The 25,191-nt window shown below is 55.9% G+C and overlaps 1 protein-coding gene across 1 annotated transcript; it reads right to left on the bottom strand.

Annotated features, from left to right (window-relative positions):
* Window positions 1-4,875: 4,875 nt before the first annotated feature.
* LMNA (lamin A/C) lies at window positions 4,876-23,877 on the bottom strand. Its single transcript, XM_036851601.1, has 12 exons — window positions 23,278-23,877; window positions 11,716-11,872; window positions 10,258-10,383; window positions 9,827-9,997; window positions 9,499-9,624; window positions 8,745-8,965; window positions 8,429-8,651; window positions 7,891-7,998; window positions 7,663-7,782; window positions 7,143-7,232; window positions 6,081-6,350; window positions 4,876-5,805 (listed from the first exon to the last, which is right to left on the bottom strand). Exons 1-12 carry the CDS (start codon window positions 23,631-23,633, stop codon window positions 5,779-5,781), a joined length of 1,995 nt encoding a protein of 664 aa, XP_036707496.1. The 5' UTR covers window positions 23,634-23,877; the 3' UTR covers window positions 4,876-5,778.
* Between the last annotated feature and the right edge of the window lie 1,314 nt (window positions 23,878-25,191).

Genomic DNA, 25,191 nt, shown 5'->3' with positions numbered 1-25,191 from the left:
ATAAATCACCTACTGTATTGTCAGACACTGCACTAGGTACTGGGGATTCAAACAGACAAAAACACCTATTCTCAGGTGTATGTATTCCAGTACGGAAGACAGAAAATGAACAAATATACAAACGAAATATGTCCAGTGATGATAAGTGCCCTGGAGAAAAACAAACCAGGGAAGGTGGCTCAGAATGAGGAGGAGGATGCTATTTTATTACATTTGGTCAGGGAAGGCTTTATTAGGTGGTGACATTTGAATAGAGACCTGAAGAAAGTGAGGGAACAAGCAAGCAGATATTTGATGGGAAAAGTGGTCCAGGCAGAGGGAACCACTAGAGCAAATGTCCTGAGGCAGTCGTGTGCTTTGTGCTTGGTGTGTTCTAGGAATTACGTGGGCAGTCACTGCAGCTTAAGTGGAGTAAGCAAGAGGGAGAGCCGTGAGAGATGAGCTGGAGGGGTCGTCATGCCTGGCTTTGCATGCCATTTAGAGGACTTTGGCTTTTACACTGAGTGCTTTGGGAAGGCTCTGGAGGGTTCTGAGCAGAGGAGTGACCCAACTATTAAAGGACCACTCCGCTGCTGTGTGGAGAATAAAGTGTATGGAGCAAGGGCAGGAAACTAATGCCATAACCCAGACAAGAGATGGTGGTGGTGGTGAGAATAAACTGGATTCCAGATATATCTGAAAGATGGAGTTGGCAGGATTTACTAATGGATTGAACATGGGGTATGAGAGGACAAGAGGAGTTAAAGACGAACTCCAGGGTTTTTGGCCTGAGCAACCAGAAAGAAGAGTGGTCCTTGGCTGAGGTGGAGAAGATTATAGGCAGAGCAGATAAGAGTGGAGTGGAGGTGTAGAAATCAGCATATCGGTTCTGGACATGTTAACTTTGAGAACCATTGGACTGTCAAGTGGGTGTTCAGGGCAAAGGAATGAACTAAAGGTATAAACTTGAGAGTCACCAATATATGGATGGTATTTAAAGTCATGCACCTGGAGGAAGTCTCTCAGGGCCTAAGTGTAGACAGAGGAGAGAAGAATTGAGCCCTGGGTCACTCCATCCATCAGAGGTCAGGGAGAAGAGGAAGATTCAGCAATGTCAGCTGAGCAGTGACAAACAAGGTCAAGGGAGATGAAGACTGAGAAGTGGCAGCTGGGTTAGCAACGTGCAGGTCATGGGGACCTTGCAAAAGCAGTCTTTTTCAAATGAAGGAGGAAGCAGATCAGCAGCTGAGAGTGAGGAGGGGAAGTCTGAAGAAAGAGGACAGGTATGAAATAGTCATCTGGAGAAAAGGGATGACTGTGCTAGGGACAGGAATAGCAGGGGAGGGAGTCCCAGGGGTGCGTGCTCATGAATTTAAAGACCAGTCAGCAGGGGAATCATCAGAATTCCATCCGAAGAAACTACCTGAAATATTTAAAGACAAGACATTCACTGCAGCATTATTTACAATCATAAAATTGAGAATTAATCTAAATGTCCAGAGGGGGTGGTTAAATGAAGTGTTGTATATTCATTCAGCCATTAAAGATGGCTGCAAAACACAATACATTTGCAAAACATATGACAATAGCTATAGATAGATAAAATTGAGAGGAAAAGCTTTCTCCCTTATCTTAAGAACCAATATGAAAAAGATAATCTTGCCAATAGAAAGATGAACAAAAGGGATAGAAACATGTTACTCACACCAGAAGAAATGCAAAAAACCAATATATGTGGATGGAAAAAAGGTTTCAACTTCTCTTCAAAGAAATGCAATTTGAAACATTAATGAACTATAATTGTTTTCCTAACAAGATTCAAAGATTAAAACTGACAAAAATCCTGGTGTTGGGAAGAGTTTGGGAAAAAGTGGGCTCAGCTGCAGGTGAGAATGGTAATGACCCAGTTTCTCTGGATGACACTTGACAATATTATCAACGGCCTTTATAATATGTATACCTTTATCTCAGCTAGTCCCCTTCTTGGAATTTATTTCTTGGAAATGCCCAGAGATGTGTGCAAAGATGTCTGTTCCAGGACACATTATTTACAAGAGCCAGGGGAAAATTGTAAATATATGTATATATTTGAAAATTGAAAAAAAAATGCTTGAAGGCCTTCCCCCATAGTGTCCATAGTGTTTACCCCTGAGTAGTGGCAACACAGATGATTATAATTTTTTTCTTTCTCTTGTTCTACCCTCTCTGTAATGGCCAAGTATTACTTACATGATAGGAAAAGAGTCAATGTTATTATTATTGTTTTTAATAAATTTACTTATTTTATTTATTTATTTTTGGCTGTGTTGGGTCTTCGTTGCTGCATGCAGGCTTTCTCTAGCCATGGCGAGCAGGGGCTACTCTTCATTGCAGTGCACAGGCTTCTTGCAGTGGCTCCTTGCAGTGGCTTCTCGCAGCGGCTTCTCTTGTTGCGGAGCATGGGCTCTAGGTGCACAGGTTTCAGTAGTTGTGGCACGAGGGCTCAGTAGTTGTGGCTCTTGGGCTCTAGAGCGCAGGCTCAGTAGTCGTGGGGCATGGGTTTAGTTGCTCTGCGGCTTGCGGGATCTTCCCCGACCAGGGCTTGAACCCATGTGCCCTGCATTGGCAGGCGGATTCTTAACCATTGCACCACCAGGGAAGTCCCAAGTCAATGTTATTATGAAATAACATTGGAAAGTGCTTATGCATGTTAACTGAGAAAAGCAGAATCAAAGTTTAAACCACGGTGAGACCTTAACTATGTAAACTATCAATAAATATATGTTCAGGAAAAAAAAAAATCTGGAAGGAAATCCACCCGGGGTTGCCTCTGGGTGACTGAAAGGGATGACTTCTTTTTTCTTCTTTGTAATACCTGTGTTTTCCGTTTTACTACAGAGTATGTGTTACATGTTATTACCAGCAACAAAATTCCTAATAGTCATTTGTGGTCCGCTGAGTGTCATGTGAAGTAACCACGTGTGCGACGCACCCGCTGGGCTGAGTCGTAGCTACCAATTCGACTGCATGGTCGGCTTGCCGCAGCTTTTGCGGACTTGCCTTATCGCTCTGCCCTCCGCAAGAGCCAGGACCTTGCCGGCTGGTCCTGGTGCTTCCCAGCCCACAGTGCCCACGTAGCCTTCTATGTTCAGAGCCCGCGCCATCCATCGGGGTCCGGCTGGGCTGGGCGGCGGGAACCCACGCCGTGGGTGGGGCTCTGGCGCCCCCAGGTGTCCAGCCCGGGAAGTCCATGTGGACGCCCTCATTTAGAAGAGACACCAGACTCCAATGATGCCCAAGACCCCATACCCACTTGGGACCCCTGAGGCCTTCGCCTGGGACTGAGAAAGGGTTTCCTTCTTCGAAGCTGCCCACCTCAGAAAGGGACCGCTTCCTCAAGCCCACGCCCCATCCTCTCAGCATCCCTTTCCCAGAGACACCTGGTTTCAGCCCATGGGGAACCAGAACTTTCCAGCAGGACTTAAGAGGCTTTTCTCCTCTCATTCATTTTGCTTTCTCCAATTCGTTTTCCCACAAACCCAGACATGCTCTTTTCCTCACTGACTCTTTTTTTTGGCTGCGTTGGGTCTTCGTTGCTGCACGCGGGCTTTCTTTAGTTGCATCGAGCGAGCAGGGGCTACTCTTCCTTGCGGTGCGTGGGCTTCTCATTGCAGTGGCTTCTCTTGCTGTGGAGCACGGGCTCTAGGCACGTGGGCTTCAGTAGTTGTGGCACGCGGGCTCTAGAGTGCAAGCTCAGTAGTTGTGGCGCATGGGCTTCATTGCTCCGCGGCATGTGGGATCTTCCCAGACCAGGGCTCGAACCCGTGTCTCCTGCATTGGCAGGCAGATTCTTAACCACTGTGCCACCAGGGAAGCCCCTTCTCACTGACTTTTGACTGCAGGCTCAACTCCTCTGTCCCAGGGAATATAAACTTATATTTTATCATCACTATCTTCTTTTCAGAGGGGGAGAATAGTGTCACGGAAGTAGGGGTCTGCAGCCAGGACCCTGGGTTCTCTGCCATCTACTAGCTGTGTGGTCTTGTCGAGTTAACTCTGAGTCCCCATTTCCAGGGGCAAAGGGGACAACAACCACCTGTCAAGACAGTATGAGGGTCAAATGAAATAGCGCAGAGATGCTTTGGAATTTATAAAGGGCCAGAGAAAGTTTGGTTCCTATAGCTCATTTTCCCTGTTTGGGGCCCTTTCCCTCAGTCTGGGCTCCTCATTCCCCCAGATGATAGGGCTCCCTCTCTGAGGCTCCTACTCCGCCTGACACATCCCTTTGTCCACAGCAGTCCACGTTTTCTGGCTCCCAGTGGACTGTAAGGTCCCTGAGGACACTGAACACACTGTCTTGTTCATTTCCCTGTCCCTGAGCTGAGCACGTAGTGTGGCGCAGAGGGACATTAACTGCTTGTTTGCAGTCAGTCCTGCCCCTTTCCTGCTGCTCTCACTGGCTTCTATTCCCTCCTCCCCATCTGTCCTTGCCCCAGGTCCTGAGATGTCACCACCCTCAAACTGGGTCCATATCATCATATGTCTCAGTATTCACGCTGAGTTCAGGGTACAGCACGAAGAATGTGCTCACTAAGTGCTGGCTGGTTGAAGAAAGCTTGGAAGGAAATGCTCTCCTTCGGACTCTGCTTCTCTGAGGGACTTACGGAGAGAGAGCCCTGCACTGGGTGGGCAATGCTCAGGTCAGAGCCTCTCCCCATCAGCCACCGCTGGGTGCCCAGATGTGCATCTGAAGCTCTGAGGACCGTGTCGCATCTCTCCTAGAGCAGGGGCAAGGCTGGGTGGCATGAGGATGCGGTGACTGAGCGACATTTGTGTGTGTGTCTGTGTGTGTCTGTCTGCCCCTCAGAACACACAGTGACGCCCACCAACAAAGACAGACACCACAGTAGCCAGGGGTAGAAACAACTAGTGTATTGATTTGGGGAGGAGAGAAGGGGTGCAGATGGGAAATGGGAGGCAAGGGGCTCCTTAGTGTTTGCCAAAATCCACTGCCACACACCCTCCACCCTTCCTCACCTTCCTCCTCTGCGGGGGGGCCCCAGCAGGCTCTCCCCCTTTCTAGTCAGCCTCCCTCTCCCTCCTCCCCTACACCCACTTGACCTCGACCTCCAGTGACTGGGCAGAGCCCACCCCTGGCTCTGAAGCTGGGTGACGGCAGGCTCATTCTAATCTTTCTTCACCCTCCTTCTACCTCCCACCTCATTCCCATCTCTTGTCTAAATAACATACAGAAAAAGCAAGCGCAGCTGGTACCTGGGAGAATCAAGTCATCCCGGGGCTGGGGGCAGGGGGGAACTGGGGGCGGGGCAGGCGGAGGAGCCTCAGCCAGGTGTAGTGGAACGATGGGGGATGGCCCAGGGGCCTGGCTCAGCCCTACTCCCTCGGAGGCTGGCGGAGAAGACTCCACACCTGCCTCTCAGGCACCATGTCACAGGGTCCCCGGGATGGGGGCAGCAGGCAGGGCAGAAAAGCAGAAACTAGGCTCTGTAAAAAGCATCCCTTTCCCTTGGCTCCCTCTTTGGTTTTAAGGCAGATATGGAGCTTCCCAGAAGCAGGGAAAAAAAGGGGGGGATTGAGATAGATGCGCTTTTGGGGGGGGGGGCTTATGTTTTTCCTTCAGTATAAAACCACTGTAGAAAATAACTTCTCTTAGAAAAAAACAAAAACATAGAAGAAAAAACAAAGGGGTATTTTTCTTTGGCTTCAAGCCCCTTCCCAGGAGGGGCAGGGCAGGGGTGGGCATGAGGTGAGGAGGAAGCAGGAGGCCTCCGCCCCCATCCCTGCCTGGCAGGTCCCAGATTACATGATGCTGCAGTTCTGGGGGTTCTAAGAGAGAAGAGAGAAGGGGAGAGGTGTGAGCGGCAGCACCTGGCCGGTACCCTCCCTCCCCTTACCCCCCGCCCCGCCCCTGCCCTCCAATCTGGGGCTCAGACAGGAGGGGCAGGATGCGGCAGCGACCGTCTAGGATCTTGGGCTTCGGGGAGGAGGCTCCCACTCCCCCGGGCTGCGGAAGAGAAGGCTCTCCCCCCACAGGGCCACCCTAATCCTCAGGGACCAGGGCCCCCTGCCTGTGGGGGTGTGGAGGCAGAGGGACAACTCACCTGGGTTCGGGGTCTGGAGTTGCCCAGGAGGTAGGAGCGGGTGACCAGGCTGTCCCCGAAGCTGCCACCCCCACTGCCCCCCACACTGCGGTAGCTGCGAGTGACTGTGACACTGGAGGCGGAGGAGCCAGAGGAGATGGATCCGCCCACCTGGGCTCCCGAGCTGCTGGCAGACGCCTTGTCTGCAGGCTGCCCGCACGTCCCGCACAGCACGGTGCGCGAGCGCAGGTTGTACTCGGCGGGGTCCCCCGAGCTGCTGCCGTGGGAGCCCTGAGGAGGGAGACAAGGCTCAGGCCTGACGGCGAGTCTGAGACTGACTGCTCAGGCCCAACACCCAGGCTCCGCGCTGCTGCAGGCTCCCAGTTGCCAGGCGGGAAGGTGGGGTTCTGCGCTCAAGTAACCTAACCTAACCTAACGGCGGGTGGGCGATAGGGCTTAGGGGGCCGGGGCTGGGAAGGGAGGACACGAAAGGGGGCAGGGTCAGGAAGACTTGGGGACAGAAGACAGGGAATGGGAGTTGTGGCTCTGACTCTGTCCTAGCTACTCTGAGCTTAAGAGGGAAAGGAGAGAGAGTGAGCAAGCTTGTAGAGCAGCAGGCATGCAAAATTAATTGGGAAGTGGGGTGGGTGAGAGAGACCGTTCTCCCAGGAAAAATGGGGGAGATGAGAGGCCATGCTGGTGACAGGAATGGGGAGGAGACAAGAAAGGAGATGCATGCAACAGAAATTGGGGGAGAGAGGCAGGGCTGGGTGCCCCACATCTGTCCTCCCATCCCTGTCCCAGGAGACAAATCCAGACCCTTGTCCACTGCTCCCATGGGAAGACTCCATGGCATCAGAAAGTTCCACTCCCTTCCTTACCAGAGTAGGGAACCCAGACACCTGGGTTCCCTGTTCAAGGTATAGGGAGGAGAGAGAAGAAAAGCCAGGGCAGCAAGTGAAGTTCCAAAACATTCTTTAATGAAAAGATTTTTTTGGGCACGGGGTGGCCAGGGAGAGGCTGTCCCCAGGCCTGGCTGGGTGCCCCAGCGTGGGCTTGGCCTCAGCGGCGGCTGCCACTCACATGGTGATGATGGAGCAGGTCATCTCCATCCTCATCCTCGTCATCGTCAACCATAGTCACTGAGCGCACCAGCTTGCGCATGGCCACCTCCTGCCGGGGATACGAGAGCCCCAGGGGTTAGGGGCTCAGGGCCAGGGGAGGAGTGTGCAGCATACCCAACCCAGTGACCACCTAAGAACCTTCGAGTGGTCTGCCCTTTGTCCAGCCTGCTGCTTACTCTGCCCTCTGGGGTACCAGAGCTAAGGAACTTGTTTCTACCCCAGGGTGACACTGTCAAACTCTCTGGGTAGGAGCATGGTCTGCCTTAACAATCCTCACTGTCTAACCTCCACCCCTCCTGCTGCTGGGGGAGGCAGCTTTGGGTCTGCACACTGGGTGGAGAGTTTGGGGCCTGGGACTGCACAGGAGAGCTGGGAGAAAGTGGCCCTGAATTGGCCCCTTTGGGTTGGGGGCAGCTGGCTCCTACTTTGGCCATCAGGGGAGCTTTGTCCAGTAAGAGGCCAGCCTGCAGCATACTCACTTCCCCAGTGGAGTTGATGAGAGCCGTGCGCAGGCTGTTTCCGCAGCCCCAGGTGTTCTGTGCCTTCCACACCAAGTCGGTAGGGGGGCTATGGGTGGCCCCAGCTCCTGCAGCCCAGATCTGGGGGAGGGAGAATTAGAGAAGGATGCTCACTCCAGCACTCCCATCCTCAGGCCAACCCATCCCCACCCGAGGCCACCCCAGAGTCCCAAACACCCTGCCACTCACCGTCACCACCTGACCAGCCTTCAGAGTGAACTTTGGCGGGAAGCGGTAGGTCAGCAGGGGATCATCTCCATTCTGGCGCTTGATCTGCCAGTTGCCCATGGACTGGTCCTGCCAGGGAGAGAAGGGGAAGGTTGGGGGAGGCTCGTTCAGGCTCTTGGGTTTATCTCATTCTATTCCGCCCCTCACTGCCTTCCCCCTCAAGGATAAATAATAGCTACATCTATGGGCTCTTATGCTGTGCCAAACACACTCAGTACTTTCATCTTCCCAAGAATTCAAAGGGTTAGGGACTATTATTATGCCCATTTTGCAGATGAGGAAACCGATGCTCTGAGAGGTTAAATAAATTGCCGAAGGTCTCACTGCCACCGATGAGTCCCGGAGCCAGGACTGGAACGAGAGTGCGGAGGAGATACCCACACTGCCCTGGTCTGCCTCTGATGGGAGGCACGGCCCTCCCCGCAAACTCCATCCCTTCACTTTCCAGGTTTTCTCCCTAACCCGGACGCATTCTCTTAGACCCAACCTGGGGGACTACCTCATTGGACTTGTTGCGCAGGCGTATGAACTTGCCCTCCTCATCCACCTCCTCCACGGCCACGCGCCCGCTGGTGCGAGCGTGCTGGGAGAAGCTGCTGCGGCTCTCCGTGGACTCCAGCTTGCGCTTTTTGGCGCTGCTGCCCCCACTCTGTGTCTGGGACGAATGGGAGGAGGCCCGGCCGCGGCTGCGCTGCGAGGTGGGGCTGGGGGACAGGCGTAGCCTGCGGAAGGGGAGACAGGGTGGGGGGCCTAGTCAAGGCCGGTGGCAGGCCGGAGGCGGCCGCTAGCACCTCCCCGACTCCCGCACAGCCCACCTCTCCTCCTCGCCCTCCAGGAGCTTGCGGTAGGCGTGGATCTCCATGTCCAGGGCCAGCTTGATGTCCAGCAGCTCCTGGTACTCGTCCAGCTGCTGTTGCATCCTTGCCCGCATTTCCGCCATCTCCCGCTCCTTGTCCGCCAGCAGCCGCCGGCTGGTGTCCCGCTCACGGGCCAGCGAGTCCTCCAGGTCCCGCAGCTTTGCTTCCTTGGCCGCCAGCTGGGTGACAGGGGGCAGGGGTCTGATGAGCTCCCAAGGGCCCCAGGCATGGAGACGTAAGGGGCAGGGGACACCCAGCTATCCTCCCCAGGATCTCCAGGCTCCCATCAGAGCCTTTTATGGCTCTCATGTGGCCTCGGCTGGCTGGCAATGACTGGGGAGTCCTTCTCAATATCCACCTGAAATCTCTTAATCTGAGGCTAGAACCTATTTCCTCTGCCACAAGTGGCACAGCCAGCTAGAAGAATATTGATGTTTTTAACACCTCACACTGGGTCTCGTGGCAGATCTATGAGTTAGGGAGGATAAGAATGATCTCCATATTCAAATGGAAAAACCAAGGCTCTGAGAAGCAAGATAAGAGGTAGTCCTGGAACAGCAAACAGGTCATCTGACTCCAAATCCTAGGCTTCTTACTCAGCCTGCGGTCCTGGGGGCATGTTCTGTCCACTCCCCTCCCCTCCTCAGGACTTCCACCCGACATCCTGCCCAGACTATTGGCTGATGGGGGAGGGGCGGGGTGGGGGCATCACCTGCTTCTGGAGCTGGCTGAGCTGGGCGGAGAGGCTGTCGATGCGGACGCGGGACTGCTGCAGCTCCTCGTGGGCGGCCCCCACCAGGTTGCTGTTCCTCTCGGCTGACTGCCTGGCATTATCCAGCTGGAGGGGAGGACACAGGGTTAGGGCTGCAGCGACCAAAGGCGGGAGGGACCTGAGAAGGGCATCACTGCTGCAGCCTCAGGTCCCGGATACCCTGAGCTCCTGCCACCGTCCTCCTGATCTCCCACAGGACATCTCAGGGTGGGCGGGTGGAGGGCTGCTGGGGGCAGAGGCAGCAAGGGAGACACGGGAGAATGAGCACCTTGGCAGAATAGGTCTTCTCCAGTTCCTTCTTGTACTGTTCCACCTGGTCCTCGTGCTGGGCCCGCAGCTCCTGCAGGGCATCCGCCAGCCGGCTCTCAAACTCACGCTGCTTCCCATTATCAATCTCCACCAGGCGCGTCTCATGGCGGCGCTTGGTCTCACGAAGCTCCTGGAAGGGTTGGACCCAGAGACCAAAATCAGAACTAGTCCTTCAAGGATGAAACCCAAGTTCCCGGCCCAATCCTAACCCTGAACGGAGTCACCGTAAAGCCCCACTTTAACCTGGGGGCTGGCCACCCTCCAACTCCCCATCCACTAGTACAAGGGAGTCAGGCAGGGAGCTCTGCACACAGCTGATCCCCCAGCCCCAGCTCTGACGTCTGTCACCACCCAGCCCTGGTCCTCTGGTCTGCAGGGCACAGTTCCCACCTCGCTGTAGATGTTCTTCTGGAAGTCCAGCTCCTCCTTCAGGGTCTGCAGCCTGTTCTCAGCATCTACCCGCCGCAGCATCTCATCCTGAAGTTGCTTCTTGGCCTCACCCAGGGCTGCCTCGAGCTGAGAGGAAGGGGGCAGAGGTCAGGGAGAGGGATCATAGGACATCAGAGCTGGAAGGAAGCTGAGAAGTGGGCTGTGTCCAGCATATCCCTTTATATGTGCAGAAACAGGTCTAGGGGAGTGAGAGCCTTGGATACCCACAGAGGTAATAATATATTTATTCCCTCACAGTAATGACTCTGGGTAGGTACTGTGCTAAGAAAAAAAAAGACAGTGCCTCCTTTCTCTGGCACAACATAGCAATTGCTATAAAGGAAGTATGTCCAGAGTACAGAGGAATATGAGGGAAGGAAGCAAAGTGTGCCTGGGGTGGTAGAGGGGGCTTCCGGGGAGGCCTCCAAGAGGCTGAGATCTGAAGGACAGGTGAGTGGGGCAGACAGGAGCCAAGTGCAAAGGCACAGAGGGATGAAGGCACACATGTGCACTTCAGGATCTCCAGAAGGCTCAGTACTGCTGAAGCCTGAAGGACAGGGCTCAGGGGGAAGAGTGACAGCAGAGGTGGCCAGACTGGAAGGCAGGGGCTTGATCATGGAGAGATGCGCCGTTATCTGCCACGAAACAATCCTCTGAATCTCGAGCAGGGGGGCACCTGTCTTAGATCTTCATCTTAGAAAGCACAAGCTGGGCAGCGCAGCTGGGAAGGGCTGGGGGCAGGACCTGGGAGGAGAATGGCCCAGCCTTGGTTTTCTTGTCAACCTGCTGGCTTCTCCTGGTCTCTCCACGGTGTACCGTGGCGGCAGGGCCTGGGAGGGAAGAGAGCCCAGGACAGAAGCTTGGTGACTGTCTCTAGTCCTGGCCCTGCTCTGAGCAGATGTGGCTGTGAGATTGGGAACAAGCCAGCTTCTTTGATTCTGTTCCTTAGCTTGTAACATGAGAGATTAGAGGCTAGAATAGATAGCAAAGTGTTTTGAAAGTAAAGACCATCGTCTACATGCTAAGCACTGAGAACATGCATCCATATGTGATCGACCATCAGCTCCCGATCAGGGCTCTGAGGACAGTCTACATCCTCTCCTGCCTCCCAGAGAGGTCATGGCTCTCTATAGCAGGGCCAAACCGGGAGGGATCCAGGGCCAGGCACAATTCATTGCAAAGTTAAATGGAAATGGCTTGTGGATTCTTTTAAATTCACCGTGCTAGATACCATGGGCAGCAAAGGAGGATGCAATATGGTCTGGATGGGTGCAACGATGGTAGGACGTGGGAATGGCTCTGATGCCATGTGACAGGTCAGACCGGGCACCTCCTGAGGGGGCCTGGGGTGGAAGAGTGAGTGTGCATTTGGCAGGGGAGGGGGGAGAGGTGTCAGGTGGCATCACGGGCAGGCCTCACCTTGGCCACTTGCCCCCGCAGGTCATGCAGCTCGCCCTCCAGCGTGCGTTTCTCACTGAGAGCAGTGCTCAGTGCGGCCTCCTTGGAGTTGAGCAGAGCCTCCAGGTCCTTGAGCCGGGCCTGGGCAGCCATCAAGTCTCCCTCCTTCTTGGTATTGCTAAAGAAGCCAGGGAAGAGTGGGTTTAAGAGGAGGAGTCTGTGTTCCTAGAGAGTGCCAGGTCCCCCAGGGAGAGAGAGAAGTCAGGTTCCGGGAGGTCAGCTGTGGGGCCTGGCTCTGCTATCCCTCAAACTGCCAGGGGAGGGCATCCTTGGCTTTGGTTTGTTTGCATCTGCCTGCCTCTGGGGCTGGACTCCCACTTCTCCCAAGGTCCCCAAAACCCCCTTCCTGCTTCTCCACCCTTCCCATGACTCAGTGCTCAGGAACGTGCCTGGGGCCAAGGGCAAAGCTCGATCCCGTGAGATGAATGCTTTTCCCTCTCTCCCCTCCCATTCCTTCCCAAAGAGACAGAGCCACCTTTGTCTCCTGCCCCTTCCCACAGAGGGCCTTAACCTTCTCCCCCGACTCCACCCACCTTCCATTCAGCCAAGCCTCCTTCCCTGTGGGTACCCAGACAGCCAGGCTCCTAGGCCTTGGGTCTGTGTGTCCCTAACACTTATCAGTTTGAGACCTAAAGGTGTCTGTCACCTCCCCTAGTCCCTTTTACACACCGGAGACTGCTGGGAGAGAAAGTCTGGTTAAAGCTCAGGGAGACCTGGGATGAGGACACCCAGGCATGGTATTGACCCTTCCCTTTCTCAGACCCAGTGTGGGTCCCCTGATCTGGGCAGAGCACAGGGGTTCCAGCCTCCCTCCCTCTGGGCCTCATCAGAGCCTGAGAATGCTGAGCCTGACGCATCGACCACAGGCCTCAGCATCTGGCTCCAGATGTGACCCCCAGGCCTCCAGGTCCATCTGGGTTCCAGCCTTGAACCTCCCCACTCTTCAAACTGGGTAAAGCTTTAGCTAGAACCAACCAAACAGGGGTTGCCTCTGCCACCTCCCTTCCCTTTCTGGGCCGCTGATGATTTTTGCTGGAGAGTGACCTAGAGAAATAGAGGGATCCTATTTTCTTAAAGACCTCTGGGGAACCCAAAAACTTTTCAGTTGTAATGATCCCTTCAGCAATGTGTGGTGAGAGAAACCACTAGACCCAGGGAGTGGAAGGAAAGAGCCAAGGGGCCTGGTCCCAGTTGCCATCTGTAACTCATCAGACTTCAAGCATGAACCCACCATGGCAGATGGAAAAAAGGAAAACCAAACGTGGGCAGGGGGAAAAAATTCTATCCTGGAAAGGAGAAAAGTGGCCCTGCCAACATTTTTCCCCTGCCACCAAAGCCCTCAGCTCCAGGAGACCCAACAATTCACTGTGAAGCAGGATGGAGAAGGCTAGACTGGAGGCAGCTCTGGAGGGAGGGCCCAAGACTTAGACGGTGTTCTCCTGCCACCAGCTTAGATTTCAAACAGGAGTCACCTCCCCTCCAACTGGGCTCCACTGGGAGGGGGACAGAGCAACGCCCAGACAGGCAGGGGAAGGACCCGAAGACCTGGGGGGAGCACCCCCGGCCTGCACGCTTGCTCTGTCCAGGCCTCTGGCCCCATCTCAGAACAAGCTGTTTAATGCAACAGTGTCTGTCTCCTGTGAAAAGAGGCCCTTCCAGATCTGGAGGATGTCTCCCCTCCTCCGTCTCAGCCAGAAAAGCTAAAAATAAAGTCAAAACCCAGCTCAGGTTTTGGCTGCCATCCGGCCCAGCCCCTGGCTGGGAGCATAGCCCCAACTTTCCATGACTTCAGAACTTTTCCGAAGCTGAGGCAGCTGCAGGGGGAGGAGGAAAAAAGAAGAAAAACCGCTGGTAAAGCGAAGCGACGCAGCAGACATAGATTCCGAGCCCCTTGGGCTGACTCCAAGGTTGGCAGGGACTTCCCAGCCAAGAGGCCTCTCTACCCTGCAGGCTAACGGCTGCAGCTGGCCATCCTGGGAGGCTCTCAGAATTTAGAGAACTAGAAGGAGCTGAGCATATGTTCAGCTTAACCCCCTCCTTGTACAGATGAGGAAACTGAAGCACAGAGGAGGAAGGTGAGTGACCCAGTGTCAAGCACAGCAAGCAGCTATGGGGACTGGTGGGGGGGGGCGGTCACAGTCAATTCTGGCTGCTGATCAGGACTCCTCCTCCTCCCCCTCCCCTCCCTCCTCCCCCTCCTCCTCCTCCTAAGCCACAGGTCTAGAGAGAGCAGAGAAGCCAGCAGGAGAAAGAGGGCTCCCAGACCCAGCCAGCCTGAGCTGGGAGAAGCAGGAAGGAGCGCCGTGATGCTTTCGGAAGGCATCTCAAGGGTGTCTCTTCCCTAGTCCCGCCTCCCTGGCCTCCTCAGACACCAGAAGAGGAACTTCAGAAGTTCTCCTTGGAAATACCTTTCCTGTGGCAGTGCAACGCAGCACTGACAGAGGAAAACAACGGGGCTGCATGGTCCCTGCCCTCGGGGGCTCACAGCCTGACAACTGCAGGATTTTGTCCTTCAGTATAACCTCTTCAGTTCCTACTGTTCCCAAAGGTGGGGTGGTAGTAATACTAATATTAATACTAATACTCAGACTAATACTAATAATCATATGACAGCAAACACACCTAATTGCGTACAAGACACTGCTCTAAATATTATAATATTAACTCACTTAATGTCCACAGCTTCCCTACTGAGATAGGTGCTAATACTACGTGATTGAGGAAACAGGCACAGAGAGCTATGTCCAGGGTCCCTCCAGGGTCCTGCAGCAAGTCGGGAGCAGAGCTGGAAATCACTGCTGTACTGCTCCACCTCCCGTGCTATAATGGCCTCCAGAGAAATTAAGGGGGCGATTTTCCTTCCCCTCTTGGAGGCTTTGATTAGCGCTTAAAAGACATGTGATGAAAGGACTAAGACACACCCTGCAGATGAGGGAAACCCCAAGCAAAGAGAGGGAAGCAAGGAAGAGCCTTTGTGGTTTTCTGAGCCGTGTTTGGGGAGCTCCCCTCTGTGGGGAGGCAGCTGCTATCACCCATGGGCTCATGACTCAGACCTCAGGAGCTCTGTGGCCAGGGAGCCACAAGCACTCCCCAAGAGATGGCTGGGGGTGGCAGTGCAGAACCCAGTGCCTCTCCAACCTCCTCCCCAGTCTTGCCTGACCACCAGCTCCAAATGCCATTTCTTCCCTAGTTGGGGTCTTCAGCCCTAGCAGGGACCCCAAGCAGACACCGGCCAGGCGTTCAGCCCCAGAGTGGTGCTGCTGCCCGTGCCTGAGTCCACTGGGGGTTGGCGGTGGGAAAGCCGGGCACATGCTGACTGCTGCCCCACAGCTAGGGCAGGGAGGACAGGGTGGGGCAGGCAAGGGGAGCTGGAAGGGTGGGAACCAGGGGCTCCACAGGTGACTCATCCTCAAGCACACAATACCCTGGCAGGGGTCGGGGAAATCCTCTGGTGCTCACAGGGGAGGCCCTGGCTTTACCCACGTCCTGCCCCAGGCCCCGTGCCATGCCAGTGGGTTGCCAGCTTCTCCCTCCCATCCGCCAGGCTCCTCCCGCACAGGAGTGGCTCCATCCCAGCAGGCTCATGAGGCAAGAAGGGCTGGGCATCCTGTTTCTAACTCTTCCCACGTCTGGCAAATCTGATCGCAGAAGGAGGGACGAGTGGGGTGGGGGAGGGCAGGGGAGCAGAGAGGAAAAGAGTAAGGTAGAAATGAGACCTGGGAGCTGGCGCGTGTGTGGCCCCAGGCTGGGGCTCTGTTACGCTGAGGCTGGCTGGTGGGATAGGGAAGCCAGGCTCCAGGGCCACTGCAGGCCAGGACTCTGGGGGCTGCCCTGTGGGGGGGGGGTGCGGGGGGGAGGAGAAAGGCACGCAGCACAGCAAAGGGGCTGAGGTGGGCACTGGGCCAGGCGCTGACCCGCCCGCTGAGTCACCCTCCTCAGCCCAGCTCGGATGCCAGATATGGAAGCCAGGGCCGGCCGCAGGCCTGTTTGGGCCCGCTTGCCGGGAGCAACTTGCTAGGCCTGAGAGAGAGGCCCCCATTTCCTCCGCTGGGCTGAGGAAGAGACAAGAGGCGCAGCGATAACGGGCTGGGGCTAAAAATAAGAAGTGGGAGGGGCAGATGGCCAAGGGGGTGGTGGAGGAGCCGGACCAGCCCAGCCGGGGCTCCCTCAGACCCGCCCCTGTCCCCTCACTGGCCACGCCCTAGCCTCACCGGCCCTCCGAGTTCCCCATCGCCGCGGGTCGGAGACGGGAGGAGGGGGAGGGGAGGCAGGCGCACAAAGGGCCCTGAGCCCCCGAGAGTCTCCTGCCTCACAGGAAAGGGAGCCCCCTGTGGCTGGGCAGGGCAGAGCAGGGCTAGGGGCAGAGCAGTGAGTCCCAGCCCTCCTGGCTTGGCGAGAGTTCTCCCCTCTCCTCCCAGGGGTCTAGACCTCTGCCCAGGCTGACTCCCTGCCAGGTGATGGGGCGTCTCCAACGGCCACCCCAAGCCGGCCGCACGTTCCTCCTTTTGTTCCAGCAACTCCCCCCACTGAAATGTATCCTTCCCTCCCTCCACCTATCCAAATCCACGCCCCCCGTTCCGTTTGAGCCCCGCCTCAGCCCTGCGCCTCCAGATCCAGTCCCAGCCTTCTCTCCTCTTCCAAGTGCGTTCAGCTGTTGTTTTATCTGCTGGTTTATTCTCTTTCCAGTAATAAGTGTGTCTCGGGGCTTTTTCTGTATGTCCCCAAATGCCCTGAGACTAGGAGGAGCTCAAGGCTTCTAGGGGGACCTCCTCCTGGACCAACTCCTGCCCTTTTACAGATGGGGAAACCAAGGCCTGAAGAAGAGCAGGCTCAGACCCTAAAACCCTGCCCACCCGGTCACCTGAGGACACTCACAACAGATGGAGACAGACACAGAAAATGGCATGACACACACAGGGGCGCAGAAAGTAGACAGAGACACCCAGGAAGAGAGCCTGGAAGACACTTTGACTTCTGCTCAATTGCTGGGAGCCACCCCAGTCTGAGGGTGATGATACAGACACTTAGTGAAGCAGCCCTCAAACATCAGCTGCTCCCACAGCTGTGTGTGGAGCCATGAAGTTTGATGGTCCCCCACCCCTGAAAGTAACCACTGCTTGGGTTCTTGGCTGGTCTGTGGGTCTGCCATCACTTTCAGGTATAGGCAGGACGTGGATAGGCTGGGACAATTGGTTCCCCACTCTGTCATTCAAGGCACCAGCCCTCTCTGGAAAGGAGACCTTGAAGAGAGGAACTAAGGGGGGCAGGTGTTCCAGGGACTTAGAAGCCCCTTGAACCTCCCCCAAACGCCACCCTGTGAAGTTCTGAATGTCTTGCACCTGGAAAGCACATGGTAGAGGTCGACCCCCAGTATGTGGGTGCATGGGCCTCCCCACACAGGCACATGCACCCACAGCAGGCACGGCTCTGCTTCCGCACGCCTCCCTTGGGCGTGACACCTGCTACATATGCTCGGTGTCTGAGGGTCCTCAGATCCCCTTCCAGAGCCACCAGGCTCCCAGCTGTCTTCGCCCCAGACAAAGCCAGGTCTAATTCCAAGCAGAGGGAGGGTTGGGATGGGGGAACTGGTGCTGAGAAGGGGGACAGGAGGCCTGTTGACACGTTCAGACGCAACTCCAGCAGAGGCGCTGGGACTGGCAGGGGGCCAGGCCTGAGTCACAGCTGCTGGGTGTATCAACGTGGCATTGTGCAGAGGCAGGAGAGGCCTGCGGCCAGAGGCCAGGGCACTGGGGTCCTGGACAACAGGCAGCGGGCTTCTTGACCAACCGCTCCCTCCAGGTCCCGTGTCAAACTCCACTTTCCTTCTTCCTGGCCTGTTTCTCCAGAAATTATTCCTGTGTTGTCATAAAAATGCAGGGCTGAGGCCTGGGGACAGACCAAAAGAAGTAGGGGCATGGAGGGGAGATGGAAGGCCTGGGAAGAGGTAGGATGTCCTGGAGGTGGGAGGGAGGGAGGCCACTGGCCAAAAGGTGGGACATTTAGGGGATCCCTACAAGAAGGCGACTCAGCAGTCCCTTCTTAGGACGTATTAACCCTCCACCTGGTGGCTCATGGTTATTAACCCTGACAACAGCAGGAAGGGGGTGGGAGCCGCACCCCAAAATGGAGAGAGGAAGTGGGGGAGGGCCGAGGAGTTCTGGTACCACTGCATTCCAGCTCCAGCCTGGGAAGATGCAATGCTCTCTCCCAGCCAGCAGAGGGTGGCAGCGTTGGAGCTTCGGGAGGAGGAAGGGGGTGCCTTGGCAATCCCAAACAGCCCCCTCTCAACTGCCTAGGTCTGGGACCCTTGAAATTAAGGGTCTCTAACTCCCCTGAGCCAGTCCCTAAAGGGACTCCTGTGATCTGCTCCCCTCCATCTGTCCCTCATCTGATTCAGACCCTCATCCCTCTTGCTGCCACTTAACAAGAACACCAATCATAGTTTTCAATAAAAGGCCATCTCTCTGCCTTTTCTTCTCTGACTGGACAAGTTCAGGGTCTCCCGTCCACTCTCTACTCTGCCCTCTACCGTGACTCAGCTCCTCTGCTGGGCCTGGGATTCCAGCCAGAATTATTCCTGGTTTCGACAGGCAGGATTCAAGCTTCCTCTCCCACAAACGGGCAGGGGGAGCTCCTGCCTCCCGCACCCTGACCCGCCTCCTTCCCAAACTGTCCCCTTCCTTGAGAGATTGTTAAGGGCCAAGACTTCCTCACAGCCCAGCCTCAGGTTGCGGGTGCAGGAAGGATAGAAGATGGGCAGTTCAAGGTCACCCCCTGCACCTTCCTCTGATTCCAGGCTCATGCTGTCTAATCCTGGCCAGCACTAAGGTAACAGTCCTGCCTGACCCAGAGCCTCCCTTCTTCCCCAACACAGGTCCATGGGACTCTCCCTCTCCTGCATGATACAGCCTACATGACATGTCCTGGAGGGAGACGCATTAAAAACGTAGTGTCCTTTCCTACTAGCAGTAAAAACAAAGCATAAGCCAAGGATGTAATGCCATAATAGTTAACTGTTTCTCACAAACTTTCTCTGAGAAAGAGAAGAGGGTGTTAGTACTTTTAATTCCAAGCTTGTGGGAAATATTTCTATTGTAAATAGCATTGGTTATTAATTATATTCGATTTTCATACTTATAGTGTGGTATTTTAGAGGACTGTTTTCTCACTTTGTGGGTCATTGTACTACTTTGGAACCGGAGGGATCTCTGGAGACCTTCGGCCCTAACCCCTTTCTTTTATAGCTAGGGAAATCCAGAGATGGGGGGTGATTTGCTCAAGGTCACACAGCAATTTAGCGGCAGGGCCAAGCCTAGAACTAAGGACACCAAGGGCCAGGGCTGTTTCCGCTACCTCCTACTACCTGTCATTTTGTTGGTGGACCACCTTGCCTCTTGTTAAGCGGTAGGAGATGCTACAACCTTCCCCAAAGAACCTCTTTCCCGCTATCTCCAAGAATATTAGAGCTTGGCCTGTGTCATCTTCAGTACACAGGGTGGGGCTCAGGCAGGTGAGAATGGAATGAACTGCACTGGGCCTCTGAGCCAGACCTGGTCTTGCCTGCTGCAGCTGCTAGAGGTGGTCAGGGCCCGGGGAGGAGGGAAGCAAGGGAGGGGGAGCACGGGGCACAGTTGGTAGGTAAAGGCATCTCCTACCAGTTGTCCCCACAGCTGTCCCTGCCTTCAGCCCTGACACTGAGCTACTGAATCACTGGGGGTGGGACTGGGAGTGGGGACAATGGGCACGTCCCATGCAAGAGTAAGTCTCAGATTCCTGGAGGCCAGGGGATGTGCCGGCCGGCCGGCCGGGGGCGTCAATCCGTGGGAAGGCAATCAGGGGCCCTGGCAGGAATTACTGTCTTTCTCGTTTCTCTTGGGCTCCTTAAGTACTTACTGCTCAGCCCCCAGGGTTAGCTGTACCTTCTTCTTTCCGTTTGAATAAGAATGTGGACTTCAGGGTGGGGGTGGGGGAAGAGATGACACCAGGAGCTCCCTCAGGTGAGGACTGGGGCCCAGGTGTCCTCGAAGGCCTCCGTCCCTGTTATCCTTATGTATCTGCCAAAGGGCACAGCCTCCTGCAGATCCAGGTAGATAATTCCCATGACAAGTCCCAAGACAGTCTCAAGACAGGAATCACCAGCCTCCCTGAGCTCTGTCTCATGATCCATGGCCTGGCAGGGTCCTGGGTCTTTCCAGGCATGGGATGTGGCAAACGCTATTGATCAAGTGTTAACGGGCCCTGCAGGACAGCAGAACATTAAGACAACACTGGTCCCAGAGCACAATCTCCAGACTGCAGGAGTGCACCTCAGTCATCCCAACCCGCCTTCCAGATCCTCCAGCCTGTCCCCTAAGCTAGAGAATTAAGGTTTAATGGTACGAGCACATAACTAAGCATCAGAAGGCCTGTGCTCAAGTCCTGACCTGTCACTCCCTTGCTGTGTGACATGGCACAAGCCTCTGCACCTCTCTGGCTTTTGCTTTTCTTATCCTGATGAGAGCTTGGATGAACCTGGGCCTGGCAGGTCCCTGCCTGTCCCAACCAGGGCCGCAAAAGGCGGGCAATTCAGGAAGTCGTCGAGCACCCAGGCCTTGTCTGCGGGGGAAGAGACGCTTCTGCTTTGTGGGGCTGGGATCTCCCCACTTCTGACTCAGCCTTCCTCCACCAGTTCCGCGTGGGAAGACGCAGACCCTGGCACCGTCCCGCAGCCCAAGCCCATAACTCTAGACTCAACTCTAGAACTACTTGTGCATACTGCCTGTCAGGAGTCCCGGTTCCAGACCACCACCAGAACAACCTTAGGAAGGAGGTAGAAAAGGGTCCCAGGATGCAGTGGGGAGCGGGGAGCAGAAGATGCAGACATTCAGGCCCCCATCCCTCCCTTTAAGACATCTGCTGTCTCCACCCTGTCTCTTGCTGTCTCTTGTAAAGCCACCAGGGTGGGAGAGAGAGGGGCAGCATCTGAGTCATCCACCCAGCTGTCCTGCTTGGGGTGGGGCCTAGTTCCAAGCCTGGACCCCAGGCAGGCCTTCCCTGATGCTTTTAACCTCCTCATTCTTCCCGCACTTAGGTGTCCAAATCCCTGGGGCTCCAGAATTGAGAGGATGTGTGTATGTGTTTGTGGGAGGGGGTAGTGTTTCTGCTTGCAGCCTGTAACCCAGCCTGATGAGAGGGTGCCCCAAACCCCTGGGTGTGGTCAAGGTACCCAGGCTGGGCCAGGGATCCCCACAAGATCTTACAGACAGCTCTGCATCCCAACCCAAAGCCTGGCCCTGAACTCTGAGCTCTAACTAAACATTAAACCAGGCAACACCTTCTCTCTAGGCTTTAGTGGGAGGAGTTAGGACAATGCCTTTCTTCCTCTCCCAAATTCTTCATTCTACTCTGCACCTCACCCTGAGCACAGCAGACGCAAAAGGGAGCAACAAATCCTTGCTCCTCCCACTGAGGACATAGAACAGGACAGAAACCCCAATCTGAGCCCTCTTTGTCTCCACCCTGCCTCTCATCAGCCTAGGATCCAGGTGTGCAAACCCACCCCCCCTTTTCCTTTTCCGGAAGCCCAGCCTCCCCAGCCAGGATGAGTGGGGGAGAGGAGAGGCAGGTGGCTAAATATAACAAGTACACACACCACCCCCGGCCCTGCCCCACGTGCGTGCACACCCGCCTGGTGTCCCAGGCCCGGACAGCTGCACCAGGAGGCAGAGGAGACAGACTGGCGTGGCTGGGTTAGCGAGAGACCATAGACTCCACTTGTTCTGTTCCCTGATCAACGCCTTCCCCAGAAAAAGATCTGCTAACAATGCCCTTCACAGGGATCTGCAAGGTAGTAGTCTGGTAGTTGAGTGGACTAGTTTAGAACACTAATTCTCTGGGACTCCCCTAGCTTGCCTCCTGTCTGTCCTGCTAAGTTATGCATATCACTAGTGGACAATGACAGCAGTGATCCCTTTCAACAGAAATAAAGTCACCCTGAGTTCCCTGGTGGCCTAGTGGTTAGGATTCTGGGCTTTCACTGCCACGGCCCAGGTTCGATCCCTGGTCTGGCCGGGGAACTGAGATCCCCACAAGGCACAGCCAGAGTGGGGGGCGGCAGGCAAGTCACCCTGCCTCTCCACACAATTTCAATTTCCATCTAATCTTCACAAGGGGATGATGGATCTGCCACACCCACCGTGCCTGGGGCTAGGGGCTCACGAAGGGGTATAAAGAGCACAGAATACACAGAGGTCCTGAGAAGAGCATGAGTCTGGAGAAGATGATGCCAAGGGAAAGAAGGAAAGTCAAACCATACCCCCACCCCAGCCAGGGATCTCCAAGCACCTTTAGTGCTCTTTGGCTGAGGTCTTCATAGAAAACAAATTCTTGGGGAGCTGAAGAGGGCCTAAACTTCCCAGCTCCAAAGGCCTTTTTAGAAAAGAGGGAGGAGCCAAGTAGGGTGCGGTAGAGTGGGGCAGGGATGGGTAAGGTAGGAGTGGCCTGAAGCTTCCAACGGCTGGATTTCAAAAATGTCACTGTATTCTGGTAGTTGAACAAGGCAAAGAACAACAACAACAACAAAAAGTCAGCGGCTGAGAGGACGGGCCAGAGCAAAGGCTGCTCAGCTTGGCTGGGAAAATGAAAGCGGCTCACCCCAAGGAGGGAGGCAGGGAGCAACAAGCCCCCAACCCTCGAAGACTCCAGGCAGAGGGTGAGGGTGAGATGGGGGGAGGTGGGGAAGGGGGGAGGCAGACCTGGGCATAGCACAACTTCCTGAGCTGGGAGCCTCTGCCCTCTGTCTCCCTCCCTCCCTTGCATTCCTGGGCCAAGCAGGCCAAGGGCTGTGAGAGCTGTGGGGAAGCCGCTCTCCTGGAGCTCTTTGGTGGGCCTGTCAGAGTCCAGGGAAGGTCCCAGACAGGTAGGGAGTGAAGGAGAGCTTCCCAACTCTTAGAGAGAACCCAGGTAAGGGTCGTGCCGAGGGGGCCATCGCCATGCCCCTGCAGGGGAAAAAGGGGGTCACCCTGCTTTGGTGACCTCTCTCCAGCACCACTGGACATCTGCCAGCTTGGGAACTCTGTCTTAGTGGGTGTCATGTGTTCACAGCCAGGCTGGGCAAAGTTGGCACAGTGCCAAGCCTGCCAAGAAAGTTCTAACAGGACCCTTTCACCCACTCCAAAGTGTCCTGGGTGTCCAGATTTCTTAGGCCTGGCAGGGCCAGTTCCGCTTTGCCCAAGACTCTCCCCCAGGCCCCAAATGACTGGCAAATCCCACCCTGACAGAATGTGGACCTGCCACCAGCTCCTACTTGGCCCTGCTGCCCGCGCCGTTACCTTATATATCCTACCCTCTCCCAGAGACCCCTCCCTTCTCTGTCCTGTCTTGACAATTTCCCTTGGCACTGCCAGTCACCCGCTGGGGGCGGTTCCAGTGAGGGAGGAGACTATAACGCAAAGTTATCAGCCGCCTGGAGCTCGGCAAGGGCGACAGTCCGCCCGCCCTCTCTGCGCCTCTCCCGGCCCCACGCCGCCACCTGGGCGCACTCACCGTGCCTTGAGCTCCTTGAACTCCTCGCGCACTTTGCTCAGCTCCAGCTGCAGGCGGGCGCGCTCCTTGGCCACCGAGTCGAGGGTCTTGCGGGCATCCCCGAGCTCTGCCTCGTAGGCGGCCTTGATGCCGGACACTTCGCGGCTGACCACCTCCTCAGACTCGGTGATGCGAAGGCGCAGACCTGCGTTCTCCGTCTCCAGCGAGCGCACACGGTCGATGTAGACCGCCAAGCGGTCATTGAGCTCCTGCAGGTCCTCTTTCTCCTGCAGCCGGGTGATGCGAGTGGGCGACAGCGGGGTGGAGCCGGCCTGCGCCCCACTGCGGGTGGCGCGCCGCTGGGACGGGGTCTCCATGGCCGGCAGGGTGGCAACGCTGCCCGCGGGGCAGAGGTCCCGGGAAGGGCAAGGGGCTCGGGCCGAAGGACAGAGACTGCTCGGGGTGGGAGCGCGCCGGCCGGCTGGCTGACTCTCGTCTGGCTCCTGGCAGGCGTGGGGATCTGGGCCGGGCGCTGTCCGACCTCGGGATCTGGGTTGGCCGGTATGGATGCGGCGCTCCCGCGATCACTCTGAGTCACCGGCGCCCGGGCAAAGGCTCTAATAGGTCTAGGGAATGGGAGGAGGGGCCACTGCTCTTAAAGGGGCCGTCGCATACCCACGGGGGGTTGGGGGGGGCGGGAGGGGTGAGGAGGGGAGAGGACCACCCGGCGGTGGTGGCGGAGTAGGACTCCACCCTCTCTCGCGCACCCCCACGTGCCCGAGGCTTAGCTGAAGCTCGCGTCTAGGTCCCTATCTGCTCAGCGCTCCAAGCTGCAAGCTTGCCCCCACTGCCTCAGGCCTTCGGGGGTAGAGGGCAGAGCCAAGGGGTGAGGGTGGGTGGGCAAAGGGCGGGGGAGAGAGGGAAAGTGGGTGTAAAGCAAGGGAGGGTGCCAGGCAGGCAGATCCAGGAAAGTAGGGGGAGGGCTAAGGCTGGTGACCATCAGGGTGACTCACTCTTCTTCCACCACTGGCTCCCCCTTTCCTCCCCATAGTGATAGTGAGTCACCCCTACCCCGCGCCCCCCCCCCCCACATGTGGGCAGTCCATTCAAAGCTGCATCTCAGGATGCCAGGGTGGGGTGGGGAAGAATGCCTGGGTTCCCTGGGGTGGTTGGAGGGAGGGCTGCAGCAAAGTTCTGGATCCTGAGTTCCTTTTACACCCTCAAACTTGGGGTGGGAACCAGGAGTTTGGAGTCGCTCTTTTCCTATCTTCTGCCCCAATTTAATCTGCCTTCAAAACCAACCATTGGGTCTTAGACCCAAGGAACAAGCCACAGGCCCCAGAGAAGGCCAAGAATTGGACCCAGGCACTGCCCATCTCCTGCCCCTTTCCTTTGGATTCAAGCAATTGGAAAAAGAGCCTGCCTTGGGTTCCTCCCCCTTCAGTCCCTTTCTACTCCTCACCCCACCCCACCAACTCCAGGACTGTACTTATTTTTTTTTCCAGGACTGTACTTATTTTAATGGATAATTTAAAACAGATACCAGAGCTGTGCATGCATTCATCACATTGCCAGGACACCAGGTCCCAGATTTTTGTGGTTCCCAGAGGGGCCTGAAAGGGGGAGCAGGGCTGGGGGCTGGACAGCCAATGTTGGGTCTCTATCCCGGTTTCAGCCAGAGAAGGGGTGGTGGGAGGTAGGGATAGCAAAGACTCCCACAACCTTGCTGGCTGCAGGGCCAGCACTGCACTTATCTCTACATTCCTCTCTGGCCAGGTCTGCTTTGCCACTGGCTCTGGGGAGGGGCCAGGCCTTCTCACAAAACAGGATCACCCAAGTCCCCAGGCTTCCCCACCCCAGGCTCTGGAGCTTCCATCCTCAGGACTCACCAAAGACCCCTTTAATCAGCCTTCTACTCCCCTCCCCTTATCCTGG

The sequence above is a fragment of the Balaenoptera musculus genome, chromosome 1 (assembly GCF_009873245.2).
Source record: "Balaenoptera musculus isolate JJ_BM4_2016_0621 chromosome 1, mBalMus1.pri.v3, whole genome shotgun sequence".
Lineage (NCBI taxonomy): Eukaryota > Metazoa > Chordata > Mammalia > Artiodactyla > Balaenopteridae > Balaenoptera > Balaenoptera musculus.
The sequence above is the reverse complement of the archived record's forward strand: the minus strand, read 5'-3'. Positions and strand labels throughout refer to the sequence as shown.

Excerpts from the sequence above, each read along its gene's own strand:
- LMNA (XM_036851601.1), bottom strand. The coding sequence starts at position 23,633 with ATGGAGACCCCGTCCCAGCGGCGCGCCACCCGCAGTGGGGCGCAGGCC. Across the intron at positions 8,966-9,498 it reads TCAGCCAGCTCCAGAAGCAG|CTGGCGGCCAAGGAAGCAAA; the intron begins GTGATGCCCCCA and ends CCTGTCACCCAG. Across the intron at positions 6,351-7,142 it reads ACCTGCTCCATCATCACCAT|GGCTCCCACGGCAGCAGCTC; the intron begins GTGAGTGGCAGC and ends CTCCCTCCTCAG.